Source organism: Manis javanica, chromosome 8 (genome assembly GCF_040802235.1).
Source record: "Manis javanica isolate MJ-LG chromosome 8, MJ_LKY, whole genome shotgun sequence".
NCBI lineage: Eukaryota > Metazoa > Chordata > Mammalia > Pholidota > Manidae > Manis > Manis javanica.
The window spans coordinates 105,325,705-105,350,995 of NC_133163.1; the positions used below are offsets into that span (position 1 = coordinate 105,325,705).

General features: G+C 36.2%; 1 protein-coding gene across 7 annotated transcripts in view; it reads right to left on the reverse strand.

Moving 5' to 3' along the window:
- The window catches only part of NEDD4 (NEDD4 E3 ubiquitin protein ligase), a 133,257-nt gene that overhangs the window by 58,167 nt on the left and 49,799 nt on the right, over positions 1 to 25,291 (reverse strand). For 5 of the 7 annotated variants that reach the window (XM_037021024.2, XM_037021022.2, XM_037021023.2 and 2 more), the window contains one exon: positions 14,362 to 14,415. In XM_037021024.2, the coding sequence (XP_036876919.1) occupies positions 14,362 to 14,415 (54 nt within the window). Of the gene's footprint in view, positions 1 to 2,446; positions 2,820 to 6,003; positions 9,590 to 14,361; positions 14,416 to 25,291 lie in introns of those variants that run through there. The other 2 variants (XM_017667868.3, XM_017667873.3) reach the window with 2 other exon arrangements.

The window sequence follows — 25,291 nt, forward strand, 5'->3', positions numbered from 1 at the left end:
AAATATTAAACTCTCAGCTTTTAAAAGGGGTTCAAAAGATAAAAATTCTGTTAAGAATATTTCAGTACTTAATGAACACTGCATTTAAAGACGTTGTTGTACCACCAATATCCTTGATGTAAATTTTTTATTGCTTGGCAATATTTTTTCTATTTGGATAAATCACAAAATGTTTCACTGTTAGGGTTTTGTAATACGTCTAAGTCAAGAGAAGGCTTTACCTTTATTTTTGCCCACAGATGTCCCAGAGCCTAACTAGAAATGTCATAGATTTGCTTGGTCAAAGTATTCTTTGCTGTACTAGCCCATGAATTCAGCTGCAAGGTGGAGAAACATACTAGCTGTTTGCCCTTCAAGTTCTCAGATCTGCTCTAGTTACATCCAACAAGTTTTGTTAAATCTAAACAAAGATAAAGCTGCTTTTCAACAACTGCTCCCATATTGAAAGCCTCCCCAAAAAGACCTCACTGAACTAGGACAGATCCACTCACTTCTTGTTTTGAAAAGCTTTCTTTTTATCTCTTAAGTGTTTGTCTTCCTCTAGCCGTAGTCTTCCAAACTCACACATGGCCACGAGGCATACTGAATCGCACACTTGAGCACTACTTTGGGTATTTCTTGCATATGCTGGCAATATGATTGGTGCCCTTTCTCAGCACTCATTCACTCCTGCTATCCATGTTCTGACCTTGATACATTGGCTGGCCACACCAAGGGACCTTGCCAAGCCCTTTCTGTTTAAATGGGCTCCTGATCCTGGCTTCTTCTTATCTATTATTCCACTGTCACACATAATGTAAAAGTGTGGTCTACAAGGGTGAGGCTCAGAACAGCTAGCATGTGGTGGGCCCCATATCCTGGAAGAAGTCAGTGCCAGAAAGACAGAGGTTCCTATTCTCCAAGTAGTTTCTGGGAATAGGCCTTAAAACCTAACTTGTTTTCTACATGGAAACTCTGTTTTTGTTTTGTCTTTTTTTTTTTGGTGGGGTGGGGGTGGGTAGGAAAGGGGGGGTTGATGAGAAAGTTAGAGTAATGCTATCAAAATGAGTTGTGACTATTCATAGGCAGTCTCAAGTTTCACTTCTAGTTTTTTGTTTCCTTCATTTCATATTGCTGAATTTCCATTTGCATTTTCATTGCCCATACTCACTCATTCTATACAGTTTTAAGGTGAAAGAACAGAGTGACAGCCCTTCTCCCCCCTCCAGAATAGGGTGCACTACCCTTGCAGACAGAGAATTTGTCTTACGTATCTTATATCCACCTAATACCATGTCTTCTATATATCAACCATGAAATATATAGCTTGCTTACACTAACTTCTGCCCATTTTATGACATTGAGCAAGCAACCTATCTCTTCTGCTCCCTTACCTGTTTCATTCTTTCTTTAACCAGGCTTCTACACTACTTTCCTGAGCCTACTCTTGCCAAATTTACCAAGGACCTCCTAATTGCCAGTCAATGGATACATAAACTCTTTGGCGACTTATGCTGCCCCTACTGAATTTTCCCTTCTCTTGACTTCCATGTCTCCAAGCTTTCCCGGCCTCTCTGCCCCTCCAGTGGGTCTTTCTTGGTTTCCTCTTTATCGCTTCTTCCACTGTTTTCCCAAAGTTGGTGGTCCCCAGAATTCTGATTTATCACCCCCTCCAGTCTCACTTCCATGCTTTTCAATCAATCCATACCTAAGGCTTCAACTGTACTCCTGATTCTAAAGCTGCATTTCCAGCCCACTCTCCTCTATCTCCAGCTGCCTATCTCAGTACTACCAGAGCAGCCTCTCAGTACATGAATTTCAGGATGCAGGATTTCTTCATCTTCCCAGTCTGGCCCCTTCTCCTAAAGACTCTCTTAGTTCGTGACATCACCATTCACCCTATCATCCAAGTTAAGAAAATTTTGATTCATTTATAATCCATGGTGTCATAAAAATTTATCATCTAAAAACATAAAAATGAGCACATTACACTCTCAAATAAACACTTCCATTGCTTAACTATTGTCTGTCAGCAGGAAACACACTGCTTTCTCTTCAGCATGAGGTACTATACCCAGTGGGACTTGAACCCACTTCCAGCATATCATATCCTCCTCACGTCCCTGGATTCCCTATGCGAGAATCACACTGAACTATTCACAGTGGGATTCTTTCATACCTCTAGCCTCGCATGTGCAGCTGCTTCTGCTTAAAGCAACAATTCACAACAGAGGTCACTTTTGGTCCTGAGGGACATCTAGCAATGTCTGGAGACAATTTTTGATTGTCACACTGAGGGAAAGGGTGCTTCTGGCCTCTCGAGGCCAGAGATGCTGCTAAATATCCTATCGACAGGGCAGCCCCCACAACAGAAAGCACACAGCCTACAAGGCCAATCATGCTGAGATTGAGAATCTCTGTCCTAGAATATCCTCCCTGATTTCTTTGCCCAGTGACTCCAACTCACCTACTAAGACTCAGCTCAGATGTCCCCTCTGTGGAGCCTTCCTTCCTTTACCAAGCAGGTCCTGTCCTCCAGGCAAATAATGTTTCTTTCTTACTCTCTCATATGCACTTCTATTTCAGCACATCACACGTTAGACTGAAATTTTTGTTTACCAGGGTGTCTCTATTACTAGAATGGGAGTTCCCCCAAGTAGAGACTGTACTTTATTATCTTTAATTCCCAGAGCTTGGGTCAGCATCTAGCAAACAGCAGGTACTCAAATGTGTGTTGGATGAATTAATTAAAGACACATCACCAGAGAAATATGAAATATTTCTGAATCAAATAATTCAGCATCCTGAACCACTTTGAAATTAGTATTATAGTTCCTCAGCTCCAAGAAATATATATATAAGCATATATTTCTCACCAAATTTCTAAAACTGTTCATTAACATTGTTGCATCACAATTTTAGAGTCAATATTTATAAACTATATTGTTTTTTACAGGAAAGATTAAGTGTTGTTCAAATTAAATTTAGCTAAATGTCCCTAAATATTCTGCTAAAGTTAATAAAATAAGGGCTGATGAAATAAAGGAACACTAAAAAAAAGTATATATTTAAAACATTTATTTTAGGAAGAACAGCTAAATAAATCATTGAAGGTTATAATCTTGAGATTACTGTTAAAGATTTTGAAATAACTGAGACATTGTTTTTGAAATTTCACTGCACTAGGCTTAAGCAATTTACCTACCCAGGATTAAGTAACAGAAATTGAACATAACTTTTATAACAAAAAGAAAAAATGTAAAGCCAAACTTTCTGATAAAAACATGCATATATGTGAAGAATGGAAAACATGAACAAGCTTGGCAAAATGCTAAGGTACTTTCAATAATAGGGTAATAAAATCTGTGCACATCCTAATAACTAACATAGATTTAGAAAGTGAGAGGCTGGGAAAAATTATTGAGGTAAACTATTATACAGTAAACTATTACACAGTAATTTTTGAAACTAGGTAAAAAACTACCTTAGGCCAACAAAATATTACACACAATGTTAAAATCAACTATGTACTTTCAGATCAAAAGTCACTATACAGACTTTACAAAAGTAATATTGTATTTCAAAAAGTACATGTAATAAACATATGTCAGTTGCTGTTATATTGACAGCAAATAAATAAAATAAATATTATCATGCAGTCTACAAACACCTATTGTCATTCTAAGTTGTAAACATAGAACAGAATCCTGTCAACAAATATAGGTAAAAGTCCGAATAGACTTAAAAAATTAGCCATTAAAGATCTGGTGTTAGAGAGAGCTAGAAACTGGATATTATGCTGCTAGAGAGGGTAGCTACACACATGAGAAAAGAATCTTTAGCCTGCTCAGTGCTTTAGAAACCAGGGTCTCTGAACCACAGCACTGATTTAATTTCACGGCTGCTCGGTACAGATAGCTAACATTACTAAATGCTACTCTAATATCAACTTGTTAAATGTGAATCCAGACTCAGCATATCAGAATACTAACCCAGACTAACTGGAGTCATGGCAAATATTTTGGGAGCCGTTTATTTATAAATGAGTTACAATATACCACTATAATTAGATTAATATATAATTATTGATAAACAGGATTATTTCTAAAGCCCCATTATTGTTGCCACTGCTATGTTAAGATAAAACATTAGTATTTTCCTCTAAAAAAAAAAGACCTTGATTTACCACTGAGCAGTATCAATTTAGATCTAGTATATGTTGAATTTAATGTCACTATATATTTATAATATTTTAATAAAAAGTTGTTTAATAAACACTTAAAGGAGGGACAGTTTAAAGCTCTCCAGCAAACTACACACTTCTGAACTATTTTGTAATCAAATAATCTACCAAAAGAAAAAAGAAAAGAATCTGCACAAGGCTAAGTATTTGGATGTCACACACACACAAAACCTAAGTTATCTTACCTAAGTTAAATAAAACAAATAAAAGTATATAGTTTTCATTATGCAAAAGGCAGCTAGTCACACTATTAAAAACCATTAAAATACCATTTTTCAAAAGCATCAACAGCAAACTATATTACCACAAAACCAACTATTTTAAGGCTATTTCTATAAATATTGTAAGCTAATTATTTCCTTTCAGATTATTTCATTACATATAAAAAAATTTACAAGGTACATGTAATTCAATTAGCAAACTATTTCTTTCTTCATAATACCACTTCATTGCTTGCTTTCAGAGGTCAAAACAGTTGAATGGATTATAACCTCCTCAAGGCTGATTTTAAAAAAGTTTTGTAAGTGGAAATAATTCTAAAACATAGATCAGAACTTGAAATTTGATCCTTATTCATCCTCCATAAAGTAGTTGCTTATATTAACATCTGGGCATTGGGTTAACGATTACATTGACGAGATTTCAAAAGAGAAACAAATGAACAATTATTCAGTATTTTATTCACCTAAAGCTACTTGTCCAGAAGGTCTTTTTAATTTTTAATGCAGATACTGAGTGTTTTATAAACACAGATAAACAAATAAGTTTTATTTTCCCTCAACTATTATGCATTGTCATCTAGAACTGATTTAGTCAGAAAAAAGAGTTTTAGTTTCCTGGATTCTGGCAAGATTTTCTAAATACAGAAGTTAAAAAAGAGTATTTAAGTTCAAAACAGTTCAAATACTTTGGAAAGGCCAAAATACATAAGAACTGTTTTGGTTAAGACTTATTAGAGTTACATCTGATAAAGCAAAATGATCAAAATAACAATAAGGCAACTAGGAAATTATGGTAAATGCCTTGCAACTGAAACCAAATTCAAAAATATAAACTTTAGAACTCAATATTGTTGAAAGAGTCAGTTATACTTTAGAGGGCAGTCTTAACTGTAGCTAAAGAAAAATAGGGTGGAAACAAAATTCCTGTGGTTACGGGTATCTACAACTGCAAATGCCATTTATTTTCCCTTTGCTTTAAAGATGCAGCATCATACTTTTAAAAAATTATCTAGAGAAACATTTACTCTATGTTCATTTACAACAAGATTTTCACATTTTTATGTTGGGTTTTTTAGTGTTTAATATTTTAAATAATCATTCCATACTTTATTTCACAATGATTAAGTGGGAGGGATTACTAAATGGGCATTTTTGAAAGTTGGAATACAATATGGAGTTAGACATTAAAGTACTATGCCACTTGAGGGAAAAATATACCAAGATAAGATGTTATAAAGTAAATCATTATTTAAAGCTTGTTTTTATGCTACAGAAATGTTTTATGGCTTTAACCACTTTGTAAAATTTTTTTCTAAATACGTATTTTCTACCTTGGTAAAATAACAGAGTGAAAAACTATTGTGGGTTCTTCAGACTTACAAATATAAAATATTTGACTACAAATGACTTGCTAAAATATGACTATAGGACTACAAAATATCTGCTAGCTAAGGACCAGTAAAACATATAAAACTGCTAAGTTATAATAAATTTTAGCAAAATATTTCATACAACTATGCTAGTATAAATTAACATTTATCAAGACCAAAGGAAACTCACCTTAGAAGAATGCTTCAAAGAATTAGAGAGTTCATTTGTGAAATCTCTATTGCTGTCTCTTGATAAATTATCAACTTTACCTTCATTTCCAGATGCAAACTTTATGAGCAACTGAGATGGTCCCCCCTTAGAACAATTGTGCTTAAGGCTGGATAAACAGGAAACATTTGGGTAAGTTCCTCTCAATGAAATACTTCTTTGTAAAATGCCATCGTTTTTGTTTATTTGTATATTTGGTCTTTCCAACTGTCCATTGATATTTATCTGATAATCTACATTTTGGGAGGATGGTAAACATGCAGATGTCCTATGCATAAACTTAATATACTGTGAATCAGAATTAAGCTTAATTTCTGAAATGTCTGGTTTACAATCACCATTTGCTGTTTCACAATTGAATGTCGTTGCTTTTTGTTGGGTGAAATGCACTGAAACACAAGAATATCCTTCAGATGACTTTTCACAGGCAGTCTGGTTTGGACTATTATTTGCAATAACAATTTTCTTTTGAAATGAGCCCTTCCTGTGAAGTGGTTGTATGTCTCTTAATTCTCCGGGAATACACATTGTCTTAGATAACCGAAGGCCATTGACAGCTGTTGAAAGAAATCCCTTAGTGCTAGTACCATCTTCACTGTGGGCAATTTCGCTAGGAGAAATAACAAACTGGTGTGAGGTTTGATAGGATCCTTTGCTTGGAAGAGTACCGGTACTTGTTGGAGAAGTTGGTGGAGTATTTGAAGGACTCCTAGGAAAAATGACTAAGGATGAACAACGTTTTAGTGGAATTTTTGAGTTCCTACCCACTGGCAATTTCATCATCTCCAGTCCATGCTCCAGGTCATCTTGGATGAAGGGAACTGTACTTGAGCTTCTGGAAAAAATTTCACATGGAGTAGAATTCCTGTTTGGCACACTTCTACGGGAGGTGCTGTCAGAAGATAAAGTTCCACCAAAAAAAGCATCATCAGTTGGTGGGAAAGTATAACCACTGCTGTCACTGATGATACTGTGGGCATACGAACCTCCACTTGTGATACTTGTGCATGACCCATAATCACTACAGTTGCTGCTGCAAGACCCATTCTCACTGGCTGAAAAGTTACTAAGGCCACTGCGAATGGCAGAACTGCCTAAAAGGTCACCACCATTCACAGCATTCAGCTCATTATCAACCACAACACTGCTGTAAATGCCGTCCTTCAAGACGCAAGCAAATGAAGCATCATCACCATCGGCTAAGACATTGCTAGACTGAAGACATCCACTGTACCTTGTTGGCTGTAGTGAAATCTGCAGGCAGCTGCTCTTTTTATTAACATTTTCAGGTGAAGGAACAGATGATCTTCCCTGAGACTTAACGTTTTCCTTTATTAACGGAGCTAATGCAGTCTGTCTAGGAGTCAGCTTCATCTGAACAACGTTAGACGCTGAAATCCGTGTTGGTCTTTGGAAGCACATGGGAACATTGCTCTCCAAATCATCTCTGGAGGTTTCTGACAAAGGGTAAGTGTTGCTTCTTCTGGCTGCAAAGTGCAATCGTAAACTTTGTGCCATTTGTTCTCATTTCCAAACATGTTAAGGGCTGAAAGTCATAACAAAGATCTCTGTCGGTAGACAGGCTAGAAGCAGCTGCACTGCATCGAAAGAAAAAATCATTTGTGGTGCCTAATTGAGCTTCTTAAGTAGTAGTCTTTATCCTAAGTAAAACCTTAGATACCAGATATCATAGAAAGAAAAAGACGACCCATTCCTGAGACTGACGTGTCCAAATATCTTGAATTGCTTGTAGTCAAAATGCCTTCACTTACAAAGCACTTGATTTCCAGCGACCTTTAAGCTGAGCTCAGCTGCAGCAAACTGCCTCAAACACTGCCAACCTTGTTTCAATTATACCTTCTCCAATTTGCATGAATGAGTAACACAAGAACAACAATCTTCTAGCATTTCAAGTTGAAACAGTATTTTTTCACTCCAGTTCCTACTAAATGAACATTTAACCATGTGAATCACGGTGCCTATACTTTCTCCAGCAGAATTTGACCACTAATATTTTTACCCATAGGGATAGAATTACAGGAAGTTGGTAGGAATGAAACCCCATGTAATTGAGTATCAAATCAAGGATTGAATTTCCAAATAGTAGCCATACTAGAAATTTAGTCAAGCTAGTTAATTTAGAAAGGAATACAGACTGTTAAATTTTATTAAATGAGGAAGTTCAAACAGTTGCATAAATTTGGAAATACCAACACTTTGAGGTGAATTAAAACTTTAGCATTAAATCAAATAGATAAATATTTTAGCTTCCAAAACCCTACTTACAGAAAGTGAAAGTTTAAGGACAGAAATACAAAATTAGCCTAGTAACACTACTGCAAAACTTGAGCATCTGTCTGAGAAAAAAAAGTTCGAGAGAAGCTGTCACCAAGCATTTTCTCCTGTAATTTTAAGGCCTTTTCCAGCCAAGTGGTACAGTCTTTAAATGATGCCATTTATATTTTGACTATTAAAACTCTGCCAAGAAATAGCCTAAGCAAACATTCCATAAAAAATATATGCAGATTAGACAGAAAAACTATACCCCAATATAATTTAAGCACACAAGATATTTTATTCCACTGTCTCTGCAATTCATTCACTTAAGAGAGTGTTGTGGTAAGTAAAGAAGTCTAAAAAGGATTTAACACATCAAATAAACATCTCTCAATGCCAATTCTGTTCAGACTCTAAGAGCTCTTTGCTGGCCCCTACTGGTGCAGTGAAACAATCCATTCAGCTATTAGATGTCTATAAAGAAATACAAACCATACTGCATACTTCTTTATATAAACAAAGTACACAGTTGTTTACATTTTTGAGTACTAGAACTACCTAGAGGGGAATTACTTACTACTTTTGATAAAGCTCCCACAGTTGAGAACAGTAGACTGTTTGTTCTCTTAGAGGTTGTGATTTTGTATTTATATATTTTTTCTTTCTATTTATTTAACCTTTATTTTCAGTTTACTAGGTAATAAAAGTTTAATATTTTAATTTCTCCCCTAAATGTCATACACCAAGGTCGGTATTCTTGTTGAAAGAAACAAATTTATTTTTAAATAATACTCTAGGGTATATTTAAACCCCTTACCTGAATTTTATAGCTGGAACTCCAGTAATAAATATATACTGGCTCATTCATAGGAAAGTAAAAAGTAAAATAGTTTAGTTGTTTACACCACATGGTACTACACCCAAGTTGTATTTTTCTAAGTAAGTTTTTTTCTAAGTAAAAGCAAATATGTAAAACATATACTTGCATTTTGGTTTAAAAAAGAAAACTCCTTACAATAAATCTATTCTCAATCTCCATTTTCTGAACAGCATTTTTAATCAATTGAGACATGACAAAATAGAAATATGGAATTTACTGTTATATTTCTGACTAGAATAAAAGGGCACTATGTTGTAGAATGTGTACAGTAATTGTAAACTTTGTAATAAGCTTGTTGTGTTATTTTGGTTTTGTATTATCTATCTTCTTTATGATTTTTCAGACTTCAGTAAATATACCCTAATAATCCTTTTTCTTTGTAGAAGGAAGATTCCTGATCTTTTTACTTTGCCTTCAAATGTAATTTTTACTTCAACTTTTCTTCTTGAATTAAGTTAGGGGCTGATAACTCAAAGAATGGATTGTGTCAGACTAATCAAGGAGATCTAACCACTCATGCCTGTGGCCTAAAACTTCCAGTTAACAAGCAAAGCTCCTCTGGTTGTTAAATGTAAAATAATGAAACTCAGATATTTGGCCAGATAGAGGTTTTCTCTTTGGCAAGCTTCACTATAAGAATCAGTTTCATTTCCCCTAACCAGATTTTAAGGCTCTGGAGTGTGAGGACCACAACTAAACATTCCTTCTGATCCTCCTGAGCTCATGCTCAGCACTAAGTAAGTCCTAAGTAATGCCAGAGAGGAGGTTAAATGGATGAGTGGATGGCTACTGAAGTTACTCTGACTGCCTAACAGTTTCCTTCGGGATTTTTTAAAAAAACTTGATCCAGCTACTACTTCTAAAGAAATATCAAAAGCGCACTGCACCTGGACAAGAAGGCATGATGCTTGAAAAATCTGCAGAGGGCATCAGCCAAGGAAAACTAAGGTAAGAGAACCATATGCACCTTCTAGCACTCCAGTCTGAGTTTAAATTCTAGAGAAGCTGAACAGTTGGTCCTGCTGGCTCTTGTATAGGACTGCACAGAATCTGTGTCACTATTTTCGCAATTACATGTAAATCCTGGGGAACCTGTGTTTAAGTGTAGCCCCTTAGCCAAACGGGTGCCCTAAGAGGAGCATCAACCCTAATCTTCAGTGGAGAAGAACTGCAGAGTGGTGACAGCCATTATTTGGGAGGAATCTATGCAAGTCCTATAGAATTTTACATTGTGGAATGAAATGGATGTCTTAGGATTAGAACGAAGCTCAAGATGCCACATTCTGAGATGTTTGATTATTGATAGTCTGCACAGAAAATTATGATTATCTACATGCTTTGGAGAGGCTCTGGATAACTCTGATCACTGACTAGAACTCTTAAGGCCACAGTCCATGAAGATGATTCACTATGTGTCAACCTGGCTAGGTTATTTTGCCCAGGTGTTCGGTCAAACACCAGTCTAGATGTTGCTATGAAAATATTTTTCAGATGTGATTAACATTTAAATAAGTAGATTTTGAATTAAATTAAATAAATAAATTGAAATAATTTTGAATTAAATAAATTGAACTAAAGCAGATTAAATTCCATAATGTGGTGGGCCTCATCCAACCAACTGAAGGCCTTAAGAGCAAAGGACAGGTTTCTTAAAGAACAAGCAATTCTTCTCTCTCAGACTACAACACAGAAATCCTGCTTGAGTTTCTCACTTGCTGTCTTGCCCTGCAGATTTCAGACTCAAGACTGTAACACCGATTCCTACCTGAATCTTCAACCTGCCAGCTCTGCCCTACAGATTTCAGACTTGCTGGCTTCCACAGTTGCATGAAACAATTCCTTAAAATAAATCAATCCCTCTCTCTCGATTTCTCCCTTCCTCCCCACCACCCACACTGTGTGTGTGTGTGTGTGTGTCTCCTATTGGTTCTGTTTCTCTGGAAAACCCTGACTAATACAATCACTAAACCTGAGAGGCACAGCATCTCCATCAAGAACAGAGAATACAGAGGCTGGATGTCCTCAAGCTTCAGAGGCTGGATGTGTGCAGGTGTATCTCTTAGGTCAGTGACACAGATGTACTGACTTTTGCATCAGTGGGTAAAATTCTTTCAAAGGCACATCATTCTGAAATGTCCCACCACTATCACCAACACTAAACTGCTATACTTTATAGCGCTTAGATATTAAAATCAGCTGGGGAAAAAAATGAATAAAAGTTTTCCAGCTAACTGGAAACTATTTCTGCTTAAAACTGTATCTGTGCTCTTTTTCATACATTTTCCAAAGAGAATTTGCTATGAAAAGGATACATTATTAATTTAGTTGTGAATGTCACAGGAAAATAAAGACAAAATGACATTTACAGTGACATAGGCCATTTATTGCTATACAATCAAGCCTGTTACTACCCCAGTGGCTATAGTGTCTATGACATCTCCAGGTGATCTGTATACTGCTATTATCTGCAAGGACTAGCAGCAAATCAGAGGATTGGAGTGATGCACATATCCCCTGTTCTAATTATTTCTTGCTTCCTTTTGGCTTCCACAATGGATCCCTAAATGGCATACCTTACTTGACACAAAAAATATGGTATCAGAATACTGTAAGTTGGTCACAGGATGGTAGTACAGCATGAAGAATATGGCCAATGGTTCTGTAACATCTTCCTATGTTGACAGATAGGAACTGCACCAGTTGGGGTGAGGATTTAATGATGTGTGTAACTGTTGAACTACTGTGTCATATACTTGCAACCAATGTAATATTGTGTATCGACTATACTTCAATACAAAATGAAAATTTTAAAAATATTTTTAATGTGTCAGAGAGGAATAAATGCACACATCCACTGTGTGTTAGATAATGCTTCATATTCATGGTGAAAAATTTTGAGTGCTTTGATAGCCACTGTCTCATTTTATCCTCACCATCTATTCATTATATAGGTAGGGAAAGCATTGTTAATCCCCACTTTTTAAACATCAGAAAATATTTTCAGAAGGACTGAATACTTTGTCCAGGGTTCTAGCTAATATACCAGATCATAAGCAGGACTATGACAGGACTTCTGACTCCCTTGGTGTATGGATCTATACTACTGTGTTCAATGCATTATTTTCTTTCTATTTTTAGCTTTAAAAGGTTTTTAAAAATGTTTATATATCATGTGTATAACTTTAGAAACATCCCACTGTCAATATCAAATACAATGTGTATTCTTTTGATGTATCATGACATCCAACATAATAAACAATATTATTTATTTATAAATAATAAATTTATATTTATTATACTCTACATAATAAATGTCCAGGAGTGTTAATGCACTGATTAATATATGACAGATATCAATTTTGGTGATGAAGAAAGTCAGACCATACTACAGTTATTGACATAAAAGCAGGGTGGCAAGCACAAACATGAGCTATCCCTCCTTGTGGACCACATGCAAGTAACTCAAAAAATAGTTCACCAACTGAGCACCCAAGAATCAGGGAGAAATTCACACCAGTGTCAGTAACAACAGGAAAAATAGCACAGTAATACCCAGGAACCCAGCAAGGCAATCCCAAAATATGAATCTTAGAGATATACTCATGCATGTACATCAGGAAACATGGCAAGAATGTTTATAAACTGGTAATAGCAAAGAACTAGACACAACACTAATTCAGGAAGATAAATAGATAAATTATACTCTTATGGTATTTGCAAATGAAGGGAAACCATGCATCAGTGCAAATGTGTTATCATGGACCAATCTCACAAAAAAAACATTAAGCAAAAAAAATGTCACAGGGGAATGCATTCAGAGTGATATTTTAATACATCAAAAAATATGAAAAAGGAAACTATTTTTTAGGGATACATATATACCTGATAAAAATATATTTCGAAGCAAGAAAATGATAAACACAATATTCAGGACAGTGGCTACTACATGTGGGGGTAAAAAAGGACATGCAGTTAGGGAGGGGTAGGATTTTGAAGATTTTGGTAATGTTCTAATTATTAAGTTGAGCAAATATTTTGTCTAGTTACTTAAAATAAATATTCATATTACATGTGCTTTTTTTGTATGTATATTTCATGAATAAAAAACACCAATACTAAATATTTCACCTGGTCTCATCTAGAAGGAAAACAAATGTGTAGAGACAGGTGGGAAAAGAAAGAAAACATACCCTGTTTTATAGAAAAAGTATAGACAAACAGAAAACAAAAAGCTTTGCTACTGACTATATCAGATAACAAAATCATCAACATCTGTCATTCAGCCTTAAAATTACAGATTGTCAGTTAGTGATCAAGTCTCCTTTGGCAGCAAAAAAAGCATCTTTGCTTATTATTATGCTAACTAATAATTCCATTTGCAGTATTTTCAGATATTAGCAGTTAACTATTTTGAGGGAAAGAAACATGTGACATAGTCCAACACTAAAAAAGATTCCTTAAGGTATCAATAATACCTTAATAAAAAAAACAGATTCTTAAAAATAATCCTGTTTCTTTGTTTGCTAAAAGAATAAGTGAAACTTGAATAATAAATAAAAAATGAATAAAAAATAAAAGAGACAAAATTAGGAAAAGGATAGGACTTCAGAAATAGTCTTTAGGAAATCAGGAAGCAGAATTACCATTTTATAAAAATACAATCAACATTATTATGAACATAAAATCAACTATCATGTTATAAAAGTAAAATTAATTTTAATCAGTGTAAAGAGGATAGTTTTCCTTCGTAGAAGAGTGAGGATAAGAGAGTGGGTGGGAGGTCGTAACTAGACACAGGTAACCTGAAGAAATGCACTGGCATGAGGCGGCACAACTGAAGACACTGGGAGAAGGATCCCTGAGCCTGGGGACAGCTGACCAGGCTATGTGGATGAATGTGAGGGAGAGAAAGAGGCCAGCTTTCCTGCCATCCCCTGTCACAACAAGCCATGAGTCTAATCTGTCGAGAACTGACAATCGCAAGAGGTGCCTAGAAGAATGAAGGGACAGTACCACCAGAAGGTAGAAAAATGTGTATGAGCCTCACCGTTTTGCCCAGAGCCTCGGTAACCGCCCTAAATCGTCTCCCAGCCCGCTCCTCCTTGCTGCTCTCCTGAAGCGCACCCTTGCTTCCTACTTCACACTAGGACAATGTAACTTACCAATCGATTTTCATCAAATACTTCAAAAAGAAGCCGGTGCTGCTGTGGATGAACCTAAGTGAGAAAAACACAACTTTTCTTTAAACACAAAAGAACATCAACCCACAGACATTGAGAAATAAATGCCTGAAAATGTTGCCATTCCCCAATTTCTTTATTTACAGTGTATTTTAAATTGAAGATACTGAATACAAAAGCAGACCAGTCACATGTCACACATTTTCTAATACTTTTACCATAAACAACAAAGTAGATTTGGTTGCTTATTTTTTTCATTTTTTCTAAAATAAAGTAAAATAAAATTTCAAAACATTATTTAAATGTTTGCAAGCACCTAAAAATATAGATTAGATTTTAACTTCCTATTATCAGTTTTATTTACTCACTTTTTATTTATCACATTAGAACTACTCAGAGTGACAGTGATTATGGAAACTAATCCTGAGTCCTTTCAGTGCTGCACTTGAAAAAAACACGAATTGTTTTAGTACTGACTCGATAAAACGATATGTTGCTTTTCTGTTTAAAGTACATAAGCAGTCAAAAAAACCCTGAGTTTACACTTACTCTTATATTTTACAGCATGAGTAAAAATTACCATATAATACTTTGTATTTTAAAACTGATATTTTCACTCTTGTTGTTTTTGCTGAAATATTTCAACATTAACTTAGTATCTACTAAATAGCAAACACAAAAGAAAATCTTTAATCATTTTTTATACCACTTTTATGTTATAAAAGTAAAATTAATTTTAATCAGTGTAAAGATAGTTTTTACCAGCGGTTAAGGTGATATATAAAAAATCTTCCCATTTAAGTTGATTTTCTCCTGATAAATATATTACATTACATACTACAATATTTTAAAGCTTTGGTTTACATGTCCAAAGTATTGATGGCCTTCAGAAAAAAGTCCTATAAGTTTGACAAAAATATTTAGGAACCTAACCCAATGTCCCCTCTCACTCAGTCCTCCTGAGAACATAATTCTAATTTTACCCACAGTAGTGTGCCCAGGGCCACCACACTGTACAGCTCTGGGAAAGAGAGGCATTAATTTTTTTTACACTGAAGTATAACACGCATTCAGTATAGTTTACTAGTCTTAAATATACAGCCTGATGACTTTATATATATATATATTTATACTGTGTTATCATTACCCAGATTAAAATTCTAAACACTACATTCCATTTTATGTATTATTTTCTATTAAGAACAGTGCCCTCTGGACCTGTTCAACATTGACTCGGAATATGTCTATCTGTTGGGCAGAAAGACAGAAATGAGTGGGGTGAAAAGGAGAGAGGGGCCCCCCAAAATGACTCAGGGAGTTCATCAGATAGAGCCATAGAGCCAGAAATGACTCAGAGAGTTAATCAGATGAAGCCACAGGGTCCAAGAGTGACTCAGGAAATGTCCAGGGTCTTCCCAGATAAGAAACATCAGAGGCACAGGCACAGCACAGCCCCTGTCCTCATTGCACTAACCAGAACGAGCCTAGAGGGTGAAGAGCTGTCAGTCAAGGACTTCTCTGCCCTGCCAAAACCACATAAAAGAAGCCTCACAATGGGCATCCAGGCCTGTCTCACCTTAGGCAGGTCCGCTCCGTTACTCTGCGCAGAGTGTATGAAAACTTACTTTGCTTTCTTGACTCTGGTTTCTCATCTCACTATATCTGACTTCCCCGTGACATGGAGCCAAATTCCTTTCTTTCTAACATATCTAGACCTAAAAATGGTTTCCTTGTACCTTTGGGTGACCACAGAGGCCAACTCATTGGCAGTCACTGGATAGACTTCTGAGAGAGCTCTTTAAATGTCTCTCATGGCTGACTCAGCTGGGAGAGTTGCTCCTTCTGCCCTTTGCATTTCTCTTTCCTGTCTGGAACTTGGTTAGGACAGCTGGCTCTCCTACAGTCATACTGCTAACCAAGGAGCAGTTATGAGGATGGAAGCCCCAGTCACGCACTAGACACCATAGACAGAGAAAAACAGCGTAAGACAATCATGTTTTCTAAGAAGATGTAGAGAAAGTCTGGGGCAAGAGATGAAATCTGAGCTGACTTGAAAGATGGGAAGAATTTGAGTAAGGAAGTACAGAGAACGTTCACAGCAAGGAGACTGCATGAGGAAAGGCATGCAAGCAGAATGAACACGCTCTTAGGAGAGCAAACTGATTAAGCACATTTTTGTGTTAGAAAGTGGCAAGAAAAATTTGGTTAGTTAGGGTAAAGACAGGCTGAGGGCACTGAAATCCAAAGAGGGTACTAAGACTTGATTGGTAGGGAAGAAAATGAAGCTTTTAAAGGAAAAATGGCATGATGCTGGTCATTTGTAAATATTATTTTGTCAGTAATACATGAAATGAATTGGACTGGGGAGAGACCCTGGAGTCCAGAGGAACTGTGGCTCTAGTAGCTCAGGAATAAATGATGAGAGCTTTGCCTGGGATGGTCCTAGTGAGAATAAGGAGGGAGACAATGCCATGAAAAACACATTTTGAGGGTCTCAGTAGAAAAAGTAAAAGGTCTCAGTGTCTATCAAAGTACCTAGCAGACACCAGAGACATTCAATGGATATCGTTAAGGAAACAGGTATAATATCTGATCTAATCAGGCCTCTGCTGTACTGGTTCAAGCTATAATCAACAGCTTCTTAACAGGACTTGCTACCCTATGTAATCTTTTTAATCTAGCTCTTCTACTATAACTGGAGTGACTTACCCTACAGGACAGTTTAGGCCATCTTTACTGTCTTCCTCAAAAGTTGTTCCCACAACCTAAAGAATACATGTGAACACCCTGGGCATGGAACGATTCTTTTATCTGAATCCCGTTTGCCTTTCTAGCCTCATCTCCTAAAACTGTCCCCTTGCTCACCCAAATACATACATACCCTATGTTCTGATCACACGAGGAACACACTTCTCACCGTTTCTGCACTTTCTGACCTGTGCTTCTGTGCATGCTAAGGTCTCTGTACCTACAACAACTCTGCTCTACATGTCCAAAATGGGCCCACTGTTCAAGCCTCAGCCCAAATGTCAATTCCTCCCTAAAGTCTCAACTCCCCTGACACTCCTATTCCTGTTTTCAACTTATTACAACACTGACTGCTCTTCATTAAAGTTAATTGGGTATAGGTGCTATTTCCCTGCTGAATTATAAATATCAAAAAAGACTTAATTATATACAAGAAGAGAAGTAGTGATTCTATAGTATCTTACTACGCTGATGGACAGTGACTGTAATGGGGTATGTGGGGGGGACTTGGTAATGGGGGAATCTAGTAACCATAATGTTGTTCAAGTAATTGTACCTTAACGATATAAAAAAAGACTTTATTTATGTTGTTTTTGTATATCAGAAGCACACAATAAATACAAAAATGCAATTAAAAATGTACGGTGAGAATACTAATTAAAAGTGGCAGCTTGAACACAAATATTTACCCTCTCCCTCCTGAGATCCTCTTTAAGTAATAGTAAAGGAGTTTGCAAAAGGTATAAAATCACCAGAGCAGGTGAGCCATTTCTACAACTCTCTAGCAGATGAAGTAGGGAGGAAAGAAGTTGGAAACTATTAAAAGAACACAAAAGAAGCGAAAGGGGTAACTGCCCCTAGAGAGATAATGTTCCTGTGACACCTAGCCTCTGGATGGTGCACACACGCAGGATTAATTTCTCTTTGTGTCTGATTTCAGGTAGAGACTTAACAACAATGCAGCCACCAAGTTTAAAATATAAAATACAAATGGTGCAGCAAACAAAAGATGCAGCATGTAATTGTTGAATGTTTAGAAGCAACAGGTGATTTTTCTATTGTGTCACTGTTAAGTGTGATCAGATTACCAGAGCCCACAGGCATACAAACAGAAGAATGGTTCCCAAAGGAAATGAGACAATTTAGGACACAAAAGAAAACACCTTTAAAAACTGCAAGTCGTATAGAAATATTTGAGTAAGTCTTGAATCCATAAAGAAAAAAAAAGTATAAAAAGGGAACAGCTGGAGAAAAAGAAGAGGTGTTAGAAGTAAAAATGACTTTTGAATTCAAATATAGCAATTTAAGGTAAACTTGCAGAAATCTCCCAAAATGTAAAACAAAAAGTTAACTGAAGGAAAACATGAGAGAACATTAAAAAGAGAATTTTCTGGACAGATTCAGTGAAAGAATTAAGCTCTAGTGCCCTAAAAAAAAGGTTTAGCAAACTACGGCTTGGGGCCAAATCCAGCCAGCCATCTGCTTCTTTTTTTTTAAACCCATGAATTTTAAAAATATTTTTAAATGGTCATATTTTAAATGGATGTATAAATACCTGCATAATAGCCTTGACTTTGCCTCCTGGCCTGCCAACACCTAAAATATTTACTACCTGGCTACTTAATAAAAAGTTTGCTGACCCGAGTCCCAATATAGTCACTGTTTGTAATACATTAATTTCCTTCCTCTGTATCTAGAATGGTACTGGATAATACTACCCTTGGAAGACGGGAGAAAACAGTCACACAGAGTATTTCCCGTGTTCTATGGTCCACATGAGGAGTTCTGGTTGAGAAAGACAGAAGCAGTCTAAGGAACTCTGTAGCTAACTAGTTAGAATCCCGAAACAATAGTATAAACAGAGGGAAGAAAATTATTTAAAAAGTTATTCACACAAACATTTTCAGAGCTGAAGGGAAACAGTAGTCTTTCAATTGAAATGCTTACCAAAGGTTCAACACAAGGAATTTTTAAAACTATACATACAAGGTATATCACTGTGAAATTTTAAAACATGAAGATAATTATCAAATTTTTCAGAAAGAGAACCCCCAAAGGAAAAAAGAATCAGACTTCAACAGCAACACAATGTTCAGTGATGATAAAGCAATGCTATTAAAGTTCCTGAGGAGACTTTTTAACCTAGGATACCATGAGGGACCAAACTATTGGCCAAACATAAACTGGCTATTTCTTCATCTATCGTAGCTGGGACTCATCTTGGGACATGGATGTATGAGGTATTCAGCAGTATGAGAATAAGGATTAGAATAACAAACAGAAACTGTTAAAAAGTGGTTCCTTCTGGGAAGCGGGACCAGGAGAAGGGAGGAGGAGGCACTAAAGTCTGCTGCTTTTCACAATAAATCCCTTTCTTCTATCTCATTTTAAGCTGTGTGTGAATTATTTGATGAGATGATTTTTTTTCAAGTTATTAAACACGGGAGTAAAGCTATGGTCACAAAAAGTAGAGTTTACAAGGTCATATGTATAGGCAAGGTGAAAGGAGAAAAACAAATATAAAACCACAGGTGACAGGGTTTTTCAAAACAAGGATAAATACGTCAATCTATAAATGCAAAGTAGTAGGGGAAAAAAACTTGCCAGACGAGCAGCAATATTTTCAAAGAACATAAGTACTGATAAGTGTCAAATTATTGTACGGTGTTCATAAAGAACCTTAAGTAACATTCCCGGGAATTTTGTTGGTAGGTGCGCACAAAAACAATGTAGGGACATTTAAAAAAATAGCTTAAATGAGATATAATTCTCACATACCATACAACTGACCCATTGAAAGTGTACAATTCAATGGTTTTAGTATAGTCACAGAGCATGCAATCGCCTTCACGATTTTAGAGCATTTTCATCTCCTCAAAAAGAAACCTATGCCCTTTAGCAGTCATGTCTAATTTCCTTTCAACCTCCCCAGTCTCAAGCAGCCTCTAATCTTTCTGTCCCCATAGATTTGCATTTAGAATCAGTGGAATCATACAATATGTGTTCTTTTGTAATTGGCTTCTTTCACCTAACATAATATTTCTAAGGTTCACCCCTGCCATAGCACGTATTAGTACTTCGTTTATTGTTAAAGCTGAATAATAGCCGTTATACAGATATACGGCCTTTTGTTTTCCCATTCATCTGTTAATAGACATTTAGGTTTCTTATACTTAAAAATTTTTTTTATTAAGGTATCATTGATATACAATCTTATGCTTGGGTTTCACATGAGCAACATTGTGGTTACTACATTCCCCTCTATTATCAAGTCCCTACCTTATAACCCATCACAGTCACGGTCCATCAGCACAGTAAGATGCTATAGAGTCACTACTTGTTTTCTTTGTGCTATACTGCCTTCCTCGTGCTCCCCCCCTACATTATGTGTGCTAATCATAACACATCCCTTAATGCCCTTCCCCTCCCTTTCCACCCACCCTCCACAGTCCCTTTCTCTTTGGTAACCATTAGTCCATTTTTGGGTTCTGTGTATCTGCTACTGTTTTGTTCCTTCAGTTTTTGCTTTGTTGTTACACTCCACAGATGAGTGAAATCATTTGGTACTTGTCTTTCCCTGCCCGGCTTATTTCACTGAGCATAATACCCTCTAGCTCCATACATGTTGTTGAAAATGGTAGGAATTGTTTTCTTCTTATGGCTGAATAATATTCCATTGTGTATATGTACCATCTCTTTATCCATTCATCTACTGATGGACACTGAGGTTGCTTCCATTTCTTGGTTATCGTAAATAGTGTTGTGATAAACATAGGGGAGCATATGTCTTTTAGAGCCTCTGATCCTGTTTTCTAACAGTAAATTCCTAGGAGTGGAATTCCTGGGTCAAATGGTATTTCTATTTTTAGTTTTTTGAGGAGCCTCCATACTGCTTTCCACAATGGTTGAACTAATTTACATTCCCACCAGCAGTGTAGGAGGGTTCCCCTTTCTCCACATCCTTGCCAGCATTTGTTGTTACTTGACTTTTGGATGTTGGCCATCCTAACTAGTGTGAGGTGATATCTCATTGTGGTTTTAATTTGTATTTCCCTGATGATTAGTGATGTGGAGCATCTTTTCATGTGCCTGTTGGCCATCCAAATTTCTTCTTTGGCAAAGTGTCTGTTCAGATACTCTGCCCATTTTTTGATTGGGTTATTTGCTTTTTTGTTGTTGAGGCACATGGACTCTATATATATTGTGATGTCAACCCCTTATAGGATATGTCATCTATGAATATATTCTCCCATACTGTAAGCTACCTTTTTGTTCTACTGATGGTGTCCTTTGCTATACAGATGCTTTTTAGTTTGATGTAGTCCCACTTGTTTATTTTTGCTTTTGTTTCCCTTGTCCATGGAGATATGTTCATGAAAAAAGTTGCCCATGTTTATATTCAAGAGAGTTTTGCCCAAGTTTTCTTCTAAGAGGTTTATGTTTTCATTCAGGTCTTTCATCCACTTCAAGTTTACTTTTGTGTATGGAGTTAGACAGTAATCCAGTTTCATTCTCTTACATGTAGCTGTCCAGTTTTGCCAACACCAGTTGTTGAAGAGGCTGTCATTTTCCCATTTTATGTCCATGGCTTCTTTATCATATATTAATTGGCCATATATGTGTGGGTTTATATCTGGGCTCTCTATTCTATTCCATTGATCTATGGGTCTGTTCCTATGCCAGTACCAAATTGTCCTGATTATTGTGGCTTTGTAGTAGAGCTTGAAGTTGGGAAGTGTAATCCCCATTCCTCTCCCCTCCTCCCCCCTCACTTTATTGTTCCTTCTCAGGATTGCTTTGACTATTCAGGGTCTTTTGTGGTTCCATATGAACTTTACAACTATTTATTCATTTGTTGAAGAATGCTGTTGGTATTTTGATAGGGACTGCACTGAATCTGTAGATTGCTTTAGGCAGGATGGCCATTTTGACAATATTAATTCTTCCTACCCAAGAGCATGGGATGAGTTTTCATTTGTTAGTGTCCTCTTTAATTTCTCTCAAGAGTGTTTTGTAGTTTTCAGGGTATAGGTCTTTCACTTCCTTTGTTAGGTTTATTCCTAGGTATTTTATTCTTTTTGATGCAATTGTGAATGAAATTGTTTTCCTGATTTCTCTTTTTGCTAGTTCATTGGTGTATAGGAAAGCAACAGATTTCTGTGTATTAATTTTGTATCCTGCAACTTTGCTGAATTCAGATATTAGATCTAGTAGCTTTGGAGTGGGTTCTTTAGGGTGTTTTATGTACAATATCATGTCATCTGCAAACAGGGACAGTTTGAATTCTTCCTTGCCAATCTGGATGCCTTTTATTTCTTTGTGTTGTCTGATTGCTGTGGCTAGGACCTCTAGTACTATGTTGAATAAGAGTGGGGAGAGTGGGCATCCCTGTCTTCTTCCTGATCTTAGAGGAAAAGCTTTCAGGTTTTCACTGTTAAGTATGATGTTGGCTGTGGATTTGTTGTATATGGCCTTTATTATGTTGAGGTACTTGCCCTCTATAACCATTTTGTTGAGAGTTTTTAACATGAATGGATGTTGTATTTTGTCAAATGATTTTTCAGCATCTATGGAAATGATCATGTGGTTTTTGTCCTTTTTGTTTATGTGGTGGACGATGTTGATGGATTTTCAAATGTTGTACCATCCTTGCATCCCTGAGATGAATCCCACTTCATCATGATGGATGATCCTCTTGATGTATTTTTGAATTTGGTTTGCTAATATTTTGTTGAGTATTTTTGCATTTTTGTTCATCAGGGATAGTGGTCTGTCATTTTCTTTTTTTGTGTGGTTTCTTTGCCTGGTTTTGGTATTAGAGTGATGCTGGCTTCATAGAATGAGTTTGGAAGTATTCCCTCCTCTTCTATTTTTTGGTATACTTTATGGAGAATGGGTATTAGGTCCTCTCTAAATGTCTATTAAAATTCAGTGCTGAAGCCATCTGGTCTGGGGGTTTGGTTTCTGGGTAGTTTTTTGATTATCAATTCAATTTCATTCAATTATCAATTCAATATCATTACTGGTAATTGGTCTGTTCAAATTTTCTGTTTCTTCTAGGTTAGTCTTGGAAGGTTGTATTTTTCTAGAAAGTTGTCCATTTCTTCTAGGTTATCCAATTTGTTAGCATATACTTTTTCACAATATTCTCTGATAAATCTGTATTTTGGTGGCATTTATAGTGATTTTTCCTTTCTTGTTTCTGATTTTGTTTATGTGTGTAGACATTCTTTTTTTCTTGATAAGTATGGCTATGGGTTCATCTATTTTGTATATTTTCTCAAAGAACCAGCTCTGGGTTTCATTAATTCTTTCCATTGTTTTATTCTTCTCAATTTTATTTCTTCTCTGATCTTTATTATGTCCCTCCTTCTACCAACTTTAGGCCTTATTTGTACTGCTTTTTCCAGTTTCAATAATTGTGAATTAAGACTGTTCATTTGGGATTGTTCTTTCTTCTTTAAATAGGCCAGGATTGCTGCATACTTTCCTCTTAGAACTGCCTTCACTGCATCCCACAGGAGTTGGGGTGTTGAGCTGTTGTTTTCATTTGTCTCCGTATATTGCTTGACCTCTGTTTTAATTTGGTCACTGATCCATTGATTATTTAGGAGCATGTTGTTAAGCCTCCATGTGTTTGTGAGCCTTTTTGTTTTCTTTGTACAATTTATTTCTAGTTTCATACCTTAGTGATCTGAGAAGTTGGTTAGTACAATTTCAATCTTTTTGAGGCTCTTTTTGTGGCCTCGTATGTGGTCTATTCTGAAAAATGTTCCATGTGCACTTGAGAAGAATGTGTATCCTGCTGCTTTTGAGTGGAGTCTTCTATAGATGTCTGTTAGGTCCATCTGTTCTAGGGTGTTGTTCAGTGCCTCTGTGTCCTTACTTATTTTCTGTCTGGTTGATCTGTCCTTTGGAGTGAGTGGTGTGTTGAAGTCTCCTAAAATGAATGCACTGCATTCTATTTCCCACTTTAATTCTGTTAATGTTTGTTGTACATACTAGGATGCTCCTATAAGATGCTTCTATTTTCTTAATGCAATGAATTATGATGTTATGAACATTAATGTATAAGGTTTCTTGTAGACATATATTGTAAGTACACTTTAAAATAACATATGTAAAAAGTTAAATGAATTAGGTATTTTTACAGGCATAAAGTGTTATGTAAATAAAAAGCATCTTGGCATTTTTATTTACATGCTTTATGTCTTTCTACTTTGTTTCTCTATACAGTTATTTCTAATCAATAAATGTAAAAATAAATTATACGCATACAGCCAAGGGAAAGAATCCAAACAGTAAAAAAGATATGTAGTGACTGATGTATCTCTTACCCTACTCTTAAGAGAAGATATTATAGTGTCTTAGGTCCTTCCAGAAGTATTTATTACAAATTCCAGCATATGAGAGCAGTTTTTTGCTTTTACACAAATAGGTGCCTCATATACTCTATGTTCTGCACCTTTGTTCCTTCATTTAAGGAACAGATTTTGAAAATAATGCTCTATTAGTTCCTATACATCTGTCTATTTTTAAATAGCTGATGAGGAAGTCATTGTACATATGTACCATAATGTACATGATGGGGTGTCCCGTTTCTTCCTAGCTAACAGAATTCTGATTTTATTCAAATATAAGATGACAATATGTACCAGTGATAGATGGCTACTCCCCAGCCCCAAGGGCTGAATCCTGACTCCCCTAAGCCTCATGATCATTCTGTTCTCCTCCCCAATGACTCAGTCAGAACTATGCACATATCACAGTTCTGGCCCAAGAGATATGAATCAAAGTCTCCTGTGGAAACTTTGGGAAAACAGTTCTTCACTTATTAAAAGAAACACATCAGGAAAAGCTCTCCCTTTTCTGCTTATGGACATCATAGTGTGAGGCCAGGGTTTCTGGACCAGTGTCTTGTGACCATGGACATAAAGCACACAGAATTCACACAGAACCCCAGAGAGGCTGGGTCAGACATGACTCTGTTCAGCTACTGCAGTCACTACCCTTCCCTTACATTTGCTTCTTGTGATTAGAGCTAATAAATGTACTTACTGTTTGAGTCAATAGAAGTTGTTACTTCGAGTCTGTTACTTAAACTCGAAAGCTCCTAAATAAATCACTCCTCTGAAGTAGGGAATCCCAGAAATTCCCTAAAATT